This window comes from Calidris pugnax, unplaced genomic scaffold, assembly GCF_001431845.1.
Source record: "Calidris pugnax isolate Ruff unplaced genomic scaffold, ASM143184v1 scaffold144, whole genome shotgun sequence".
Lineage (NCBI taxonomy): Eukaryota > Metazoa > Chordata > Aves > Charadriiformes > Scolopacidae > Calidris > Calidris pugnax.
Window position 1 is genome coordinate 4133116 of NW_015090911.1, and position 10139 is coordinate 4143254.

Below are 10139 nucleotides of genomic sequence, written 5' to 3' on the forward strand. Positions count from 1 at the left end.
AAAAAAAAAAGTCTTGTAGTTACAAGCCTGTAATTATACATAGTATAGAAAGAAAACTGCTCCTTGCCTATGGAAATACATATATTTTTTCAAGTTCTGACCCTTTCTAAGCTGCTAACCATCACACAACATATGCCATTTGGCAATTTGTCTCCTCGGATATTCACAAATTTCTTTCCAGTGCTCTCCACCTGTTCCTTCTGCTGAAGATCCCAAGGTTAACCTGCCAATGACCTCATTCCTTGACCCCATATCTGAATCTAAAACCAAAAATTCAATGCTGATATCATCAAGGCCCTCACAAGGAATGTCAAAGACAAATAATTCATTGAACACTGCATTGGGGGTGCATTTCTTCACATGGGTTTTCTTTTTAGAAATTCTCTTCTTAGCATGGTACAGGTTCACTTTGACATAAGGGTCTGCAATGAAAAGAGAGAACACAGATTAGTTTTGAACAGGATGATTTGGAATTTCCTTGATCTAGTTAATGGTAAATTTTAAAACTTACCAACATAATTACATCACAATGAGGAGATGTTTCAAGTTATTACAGATGATTCATCTCATCCAATGTTTACATCTGAATTAGTCCCTTTAAGCTCTCTTTATGATCATCAAAGATGTAATCAAGGTAGATGGTGAAGTTTAGGACATGATTCATCTGACCAAATGCAGGTGTCTCCTTCATGAAATAACTCCCGCCTTATGGTTCATTAAGCTTAAAATGATACAAAATTCTAATGGACTTTGACAAATATGTATCATTACATATTTATGTGTAATGGAAATCGTGTTCTACCAGTAGGTGATAATCATTACTGTTAATAAGACTTGTGCAAAGAAAAGCCTCAGAAAGGAAAGAGTAAGCTCATGCTGAGAAAATGGATGAATGGATATTATTCCTTTCTGTTGTGGTTTTACCTCCTACTAATAATTATAGAACAGATGTAATGCTAGACTTTAAATGTAAGGGTAGGTTGTTTTTAGGATATGTATTTGAATTTATGTCTGTAATGTACTACTATTTTTAGCTGTTAACCAACTTTGAGTGTTTGTGTTCCTCATAAACCTTTCTACTGAACCCAGTCAAACAAGATACCTTCTGTAAAAATCAACTAATAGACATCAGGAATAGTTAAGTGCTTTTTTTAAAAAAGTAAAATTAAAGCAGAACCATATTTAGAAATGCTATATCAAACATCAGACTGAAATGGTCAAATGATGAAAAGGCTTTAATTTCCTTCAACTGACACTAGTTCAAGAGAACTAAGGTATGATAGAAAACATCTTCACCTCACATTTGATCACAATAATAAACACTTTTAAAATAAGGTTTAGTGTTATTTAAATGTTTATTTGCTTTGGAATTACTATATGCCACACAAGCATTAAAAATATCAGGATCGATATCCATCAGTGGATTCACACTCTTGCTCATTTCTCTTTAAAGGATATTTGCTGACTGTTAATCCTGGTCATCTAGTAGATAAGGCTAGAATGTTCCTCTTGATTTTATTAGGGCTATTAGGAGACCTCAACATCAATGATCAAGGAAACTAAGGAGTTTCTGGGAATGGAACAGCTTCTGAATAATAAAGTTCCCATCTTCCTAAGGAGATTGAGCTATGCAATTGTTTAGCTGATCCCATAGAAACACCATTTCACCCTCCTTCTTGTCCAAGATCTATGCTGGGCTGAGGGGAAAGTCACAGAGGAAATAAGGAATGTCGTGAGTGCAGTATGTAACTGACACCCAAATTTCTATTGAACATGGCCTTGCTGACAAACCACAAATAATGGAGAACTATCTGAAGTAAGTGGGTGTCCAGTATGGCTGCCTCTATCTCTTACATTCCCCTTATAGTTAAAAAGGTTGTACTGAGGGAATTGAAAAGAGCAAACAATTTACAGTTTTACTCAGAAGAGATACAGTAAATGAATGTGTGGTTTGGATATGTTATAAGGTCCAAGTGGTGACTGAGACTAGGAGGACTTTTGTCTTCAGGTTATTTTCCCACCTGGGTGAACCTCAGGTAGATTTGGTTTGTTGAGATCAGCTTGCTGTCATGATGTCTTTATGAAACCTCTACTCTCTGCTCTGAATTTAGGGTTGTTTATTCAAAGTACATATGCTCTCTATTGGACCCCATTTATATCCTCTCTCCTTATATGAGAATAAAATTGAGATCAGAAGGAAAATTTCAACAGAACTCCACCACTTAAATGGGAGTTATCTATAGCTTTGTTGTGTCAGATCCAGGATGGGTTAACTTTCTAGGTAAATTGTGGTATTTCTTGGTATGAGAAGTAAAAAGACTGTATTATTGGCTGTCGAAATTGTGATTCAATGGTTCCCAAAACTACTTACTCTTCCACTTCTTTTAAAAAATCCTGTGAAATGAGAGGGTGTCAGTCCTATAATCAACAGCAGATGTGCAACTGTTTGTATAGGTCTTTGCTGTGTACTGTTATTTTTCTGTGGTTGTCTTACCCTTTTACATTGTATTTTACATTTTATTCTGTTATTATGCTACCTAGTATTAATGTGCATCAAAGTGCAATTCTAATGTTGGCTTCAGAGGAGTTTAAAAGGAGGAATGCAAAATAGCACATGAGAAAGGACTACAAAAACTGAACCTTCTTGCACAGCCCAAGTACATCTCACAACTGAGCGTGAGTGTTATGTTGCAACCTGCTTCCAGCACTGGCATAGTTCACCTTTTCACCTTGCCAAATAGATACTAATGCTCAGTGGGCCAAATTCAGCACAGATGTAACTGGTTGCTTTTCTTGGTGCTCAGCTTAAATAAACTGTACGAGGATCTCACTCAATACTGATCTTCTATAAATAAACTGATTTTTGTTATAAATAAAAGCTTTTAGTATCTGCAAACAACATCCCATACTTATGGCAGATGGGTTCTGTTCAAGACAATCACAAAAGTCACTGGTTTCCACTACTAACAGATGTCACTGTTTTTTAACTTGTGATTGAAAAACAAATTTGTAAAATACATACCCTAGCAAATAAATCTATTGACCTAGATATGAATAAAATTTGTAGGACGCAAATAATTGAGACATTATTTCTTCATTTATAGACTATTTTTAGTCTTTGAAATGCCACATTTCAGCTGTTGTCTTCTGTTTGTTTTATATTCTTAGGGCATATTCATTAGCAAAACCATTACCTGATAATCCTGACACATCAGATTTAGGTAGATGCCTGGCTTTTAAAACAACCACAGTGAGCGTGTTTGTTGTAGACTGATAACAGAGAGAGATCAGTAATTCTCCACGCCCAGATGATTTCTGAGGAAATGAAAGAAAACAGGAATAAGATTATTTATAAGCAATTATATTGACCAAGCTCTAAACCGGAACTAAGAAGATTTATGAAATTCCACATGACTATATGTTCTGATATGGCATAAAAGGACACAACTTATGGAGCTATACCACTTTACATAACAAATACAATTTCCCTTTACTCTAGTTATACAACTCTTCTTATAGTTAGTTATTAGACTGGACAAAAATAAATAATAAATAAGTGAAAATATAGGTTGATATGACATAATTAGCTTCAGAGATTAGGAATTAAATCCTACATCCTGAGGAAAAAAAGTCTCAGTGCAAGAAAAATATCTCAAAAGAAACAAAAATTCTGTAAAGATATATTGAAAAAAAAATTGACTAAAGGTAAATTTAAAAAAATTCTTCAGTAAAAGATTTTTAAACAGGCAGAATTCATTTAGTGAAATCTCACCTCTGACACTTTCTAAAGTAGTATAATATATGGGAAAGAAAGATGAGATCAAAGATTTTCTCTATGATCATTAGATTTGAGGAGTAGTTTATTTCACAGAAAGGAGGAAAGCAAGGAAAACAAGCAAAAATAATACCTCATACACCAGAAAACCCAGTAAATTATCAACAGAATATCAGTGACATAATTGTAGTTGTTGTAATATAGCAATAGAATTGTAAAATAACAGAGTTATTGGTATGTTGTCTGGTAGACATTTATTTGATTTGGCAGAATGCTTGGTCTTTGAAAATAATCAAATTGAAAGTCAATACACATTCCACTTCCTTAGTAGAGATTAAGAGACGTATGTGTGATGCATGTGCATTTCTGTGTTTCAGCTGTGATGGTTGTAAATGATCTCTCCTTTCTGAAATGAGACAAAACAGTATGAAATATTTTTAGCCCAGTCAAGTCAGTATGTCTGGCTATTGACTTCAGATATGCTTTGGTTTCTCCCTCATTTCATACTGTCTTTGGTAGGTCCGCACTCCAAGTCACAGTTCTTGAGAAAGAAGATAGTGACAGCACTGAAGTGCAAGAACATACTACTACGCCAACAATACTATCTCTAACAGGTTCCAATTCCTTAACTAAAGTCTACATTGTGTGCTTTAAGAATCTGCTATAAAAAACATGTGGCTGAAGTAAAAGATTTACACTGACTTCAATAAGCTTTAAGAAAGAATGATTTCAAACAGAAAAGGAGAGGGGGGAGATGGGAAATAATATATTAATATATTTCCTTTTAAAGTAAATTAATGGGGACTGAGGCCACCTGACCTTATGTAAAAGAGTCCACTCAAACCCACTGGACAAGCTGAGTAAGCAAATAGAGTTTACCACATTAGTAATTTCTTTCAACACACTCATTGTAATGTTCTTTTATTACATTTGTGTAATTGCATCCTCATATTGCCATTATGAAAGCATCTCAATGACTTGCATGATGAAGTTGTTCTCTTTTCTTTACAAGATGCTAACATCATTACACAAGAATCATAGCTAACACTAGCACACCACTTTTAAAGCTTAAATAAAAAATATGTTACCCTAACATTTCTTTTGATGATCTCTCTGTCCATTAGCAGTCTTCCTTCTGACAATTCAATTCCTGCAAGGGGAATGAGGACTTCTCCAATGACATCATCTCTGGAAAACCTGTCAAAGCTCAGGATCATAAAGTGCAATGTTAAGTCCTGAATTTGGCTATAGGGGATTCCATAAAATGTGAAGGTCTCATCGAAAGCTGGATCTAAGGTTTTTCTCAGCACTCTGGTTTTCACCTTGTGCTTTTTCTCAGGCAGGATTGTCATTTTGATGTAGGGATCAGAAGTCATTGACTGTTCATCCATTGCTGGCAGCCCACGTGCTTCTTTGATGTTCACTACAAATGCTTTTTTCTCAAAGTTGTACTCTAATGAGAAAAAGAGAGTTCCTAGCTTGTCTTGTTTATCTTCAGATGACAGGGAAGTGATGGATTTTAAACTATCAGGAGACACTGAGTCTTTCTTCCTTTCTGCAAAGTGCTTAGGAGACAAATTTTCAAGATCTGGAGAGCTCTGGATTTTAGGGGCTGTTTTGGGGAAGTTGCCATTTAGATCTCTCTTCTCCAGGTCAAGATGGAGAGAATTCTTTGGCGTTGCTGATTTATTCTTCACTTCATTTTTATCATCTGCTCCGAACTTCTTCTTACTGTTGAGATTCTCAGGGTAAATATCAACCCCCTTCAGAACATGGACAAACTTATATGGAGGGGTCTTATTTGATTTGGAAGATTTACGTTGACAGCAGATCCAAGCAAAAAGGGAGACAGAGAAGACAAGGCCAAATGCACTAAAGATCCCAACAACTGCAGGAATTTCATCTGCAAATCAAATAAATAGCAACAAGGAGATAAACAGCAATGCCTTGGTCTCTGTGTGACATTTAATAAAGTAATAATTTAGTGAAACAAACTGATATGAGATGGTAACAGCAGCAGAATCTACAGACAGAAAGTGCTTTGCATTGTACATATTGCTCGCCACCTGCAGGCATGAGTGTGTAGTCCCGTACTAAGGCGTGCTTGTTATGTTAGTATTTTTCCATACACTGAGTGTTTGGGAGGAAAACACTATTCCCATCCTAAGAGTAATAACAATTAGTAATTTCTTGGCTACACACCCCTGTATTCCTCTGTGTGTAGCTAGTTTTTGAGTCTATGTCCGTCAGTAATACCAACCCTCAGAAGGTTTCAGCTTTGAGTTTATGGACCTTGGTTGGTTAGATAAAAGATTCTGAAATATGCATTACTTATAGATATGTTGTCTGCTTTTCATACTGCTTCCTAGAATACTTTGTACACTCAATTAACTCATGTTTTATGGTGTGATTCCATAATTGCCTGCAGGTATCTCTTGAAAGAACTGAGTTTAATTGGAGGTTATAACACTCAAGAGTTTCAATGGGATTTCCAATACTTTGCAGGAAGAAGTCTATCAAGAAAATTTAGAATAATTATATACCAAATATTTCCACATGGATGTGACAATGGGCAATCACATATGAATCTAAAGCTGAAAAATTATTAAGTGTATCATTGACAACCACTAAGCTTTGCATTTAAGACACTATGAATCAAAGCCACTGGGAGTTTACAGGAAAGGTCACTACTTTTTAGAAGTATATAAGAAAAACATTAAAACATAATTCTCTTCTACTTTAATATGAATCCTAGACTTAAATTGGATAAAGAGAAAACTGAGCAAGTGTTACAACCTGAATTGTCTTGTGGATACATTAGTTACATATAGAGTATCATTAGCCCTTCAAAGCATGCATCGAAGGGGCAAATGAGCACAACTAATTGGAAATCCAATTTTGCCCATAAGTAACATTACTAAGTGAGTTTAAACCTCCCACAATGTAACAATAAGAGCTTAATCTTTATTCCCTGCAACAGTGGAAAACTAGTAGAATATTAACTGAATGATATTGTTTATGCATAAAGGCAATTGTGTAACAGTTCTGATTCTCTCTCAAATGATTAGCAGATCATTCTGGGTGAGAAAAGCAACACTATCCCCCTCTATGTATTACTAAATCAACTTCATCCTGGTAAAAGCTGGATAGATAGCCACTATAGCTTTGCTTTTTAGTAGGGTGATTCAAAAAACTCTACAATACTATCATAACAAAGTAGGACATAATGTTCCAGCCCAGAAAGTATTGGGCCTGGCTATTAATTTCTTCTGATAATATTCATGTCACTTTTGCTTTGCCTACAAGCTATATCAGTCCATACTTAATTGTAAGAACTTAATGAAATGACTGAAAATTATATACATAACCAAAAAGCATTTTTTCAAAGTTAGGCATGTGTTTCTGAGTTTCAAGAATTCTCTAGGCTGCAGAAATGTAAATATGTGTGGTACAAAGGTAAAAAGTGAAGCGTAATTTAAAACTAATCAGAATACTTTATTAGCTTTTGAGAATGAGTTGCACATTTATAATATTTTTTCATGAAGCAGCAGACTTTTATAGTAATGAAAATTATGGTATATTTTAATTCTACAACTTCTGAGAGCAATGCTAGAACAAATTTTGTGTTTAAAATATTAATCTTCCTTAAATAAGTAATTAGATAAGCATGATGTCACAAGTGGGGTTAGAAACACCAAGTGGGTGGGGTAGGAAAGAAGATAAAATGGTAACAAAAATCTTTTTTTCTTTACAATTTATTATGTTGCAAACTGAATTTCTTGCTGTTGTCATATCGTCAGTCTATTGGTTAACATTCAATGCAGTGCATTAATAGGAAACATTACCTATTGATTCTGGGTGAAGCTATTATTTCAGTTATGTGATATAAATCTGGAGTCACTTCACTTAAGTCAGAGGAATGATCCTTGAATTAAACCACAGCTAAAGTAAATATAATCTAGGTTAGAGTCAATATTTGCAAAGCAGAGTTCAGAAACATTTCTACTTACTGCTTTTCTAAGTAAAGCCAGTTATGTACCTATTTTATAAGTGCACATATACGGCTGTTTCTGAAACTTCTGATATCACAGTTAATTCCTCTATATCCAGTGCATAGAAATGACAAAACTGAAAAGTTCATTGTCATCATTGCTATTCTCAGTAAACCCAGATTGATCAAGACACAGCTCTTTAGCTACAAACCCTGGGATCCTGTATTTTCCTCTTCCTAGTAATGTCCTTTACAAGACTACCTTTCACTTTAACTAATGGTTGACAAGTCTATCTCTACAACAAGAAAAAAAGAATTACAATTTTTCCAAGAATTACACTTCAACAAAGATTTTCTGTGTGGCACGGGATGCATTTACATCATTTAACTCTGAAGCCACGCTACTTTATCCAAGACAGAGAGAATGACCCCCAAAACCTATCTTGTCTGAAAACGCACCTACACAAACCTCTTCCTCTCTCCCAGTCCTTTACCGAGGGGGAGAGGCTAGGGAGGGAGGAAGGACGAATGAGTCAGAGAAGGGAAAAGAAAGCAAATTCACAGAACTTCTGAGATGGAAGAGAACTAGGGGGGGAAATCAGGTTCCTCCCAACAAGCTGCGTGCTGGGAGGCACAGGGTGGCTCAGCAGAGGCTGCCTGCCTTCTGGTGGCTCCCAGTGGCTCCCAGTGGCTCCCAGTTCTCCTGGGGAAGGGGAGCAGCCCCCCCAGCCAAGCGGGCGCGCAGTTGGGGCCGGGACGCGCTTACCGAACTGCTGCCGGCTGGCCGCGATCGGAGCCATGTTGGCGCTGTCCGCTGTCCGCGGTGCTGGAGCCGCTGTCCGCGGTGCTGGAGCCGCCGTCCGAGAAGCAGGAGCCGCCTCTCCCGGGTACCGAGAGACCTGCCCAGGGCCCCGAACGCTTCTTTTCTCTCCGGGTCTCCGCTCTCACAGCTCCCGGGCACTTGTCTGTTCGAGCGTGTTCTTTTTTTTTTTTTTTTTGTAAAAAAAAAAAAACCCCCCAACACACCAACAACTTTCAATTTTATTTTATTACCTTTCCACCAGGAGACCCGAGCGGTAGGGAAGGTGGAGGAGGAGGGTGTGAGGGGGCTGGAGGAGAAGGGGGAGGGGAAGCTTCGGTCCTCCCCTTTGCACACTGATTTGCAACCCCCTTCCTGTTTTGGCTCTTCTGAGTAGCTCCGCTCCGAGACTGAAGACGTGGTTGAAACCCAAATTGACGCAATCCTGACGCTACAGGGCTGAAATCAGCACCTTTCCCACCTCCCATCCCCCTTTCCCAATCACCACACCCTCCCTCTCTCTCTCCCTCTTTTCTCTTACTGCAGGAATATGAACTCCCACCCTCCATTGGACCCAGACAGTGAAATGCTAATGTCTATGATTCAGTGCACCTTGTGTAACACATGGGTGTGTCTGTTTGGCTGGGGTAAGATTTACTTATTTGCTTATTTATCTGTCAGCTTGACAGGCTACAACAACATGCCAGAAGATGCCAACTCAGATGATCCAGACACCTTGGCTCCAACTGCAAGGCACTCATTTCCCCTATGACTAATGTCATACACTTACTGGATTTGAATCATGAAAACTCCTGATGTACCTTCTCTCTGTCCCTCCTCCCTGCTTCTTCCCATCATCCACCCCCACAAAAGCACTCAGCCCCTGCTCTGGAAATCCTCTTGACCTTCCTGTAGGTCTAGGAAAGATCTGGATCTACCTAGTTCAGATGTCTGTTTCCCAGTCTGGACTGAAAACATGGGGGGAGGCAGGGGTAGGCTGGCAGGCAGAAGTAATAGGGAGAAACAGAACAAGAAAGCAGGGTTGCCTGTAACTAGAACTGATACAATGTATAATAACCTGAGCTAAATCCCATGCAACAGAGCTGAAAAATCCAGCACCTGGCATCTGACTCTTCCTGGATTCAGAAAGAACCATAGAAGCCAAGTTTGGAGCCCAACTACTAATTCTGCTGCATACATGGAAAACAGGTGTTTCTGCTCTTCTATATAACAAAATGCAGATGCAGTCATAGTCTAGCATGCCCCTGCTCCATGATGGACCACTTGGAAGCTAGTACGTCTTGGCCCATTTTAAACCATCTTCTTGCTTCACAGTGAAGCCACTGAAGATCCTTGGATTTTAGAAAAAATAAAGTAGGATGGCCAAGGAATCATGGCAAGCTAGTGTCAAAACACAGCTGAATTAAATGCCTTTCTTATTCTGAGAGTTGAGAAGCTATTGGCTAATATTGTTTTTGCTTACCTGCTTCTGTTACGCCTTCAGCAACTTAGCCTTGGTATGCATCTGCACAGCTGTTCCAGGAACAGCCATATCCACTATCCCAATCTTTGTT

At 37.9% G+C, this 10139-nt stretch overlaps 1 protein-coding gene across 2 annotated transcripts; it reads right to left on the minus strand.

Moving 5' to 3' along the window:
• Positions 1–6: 6 nt before the first annotated feature.
• SYT4 (synaptotagmin 4) lies at positions 7–8773 on the minus strand. 2 transcript variants are annotated; one of them, XM_014949374.1, is made up of 4 exons: positions 8533–8773; positions 4870–5678; positions 3195–3315; positions 7–422 (listed from the first exon to the last, which is right to left on the minus strand). In XM_014949374.1, exons 1-4 carry the CDS (start codon positions 8564–8566, stop codon positions 115–117), a joined length of 1272 nt encoding a protein of 423 aa, XP_014804860.1. In that variant the 5' UTR covers positions 8567–8773; the 3' UTR covers positions 7–114. The 2 variants fall into 2 exon arrangements, with proteins under 2 accessions (XP_014804860.1, XP_014804859.1); XM_014949373.1 differs by having other exon boundaries at positions 4864–5678.
• Positions 8774–10139: the final 1366 nt, after the last annotated feature.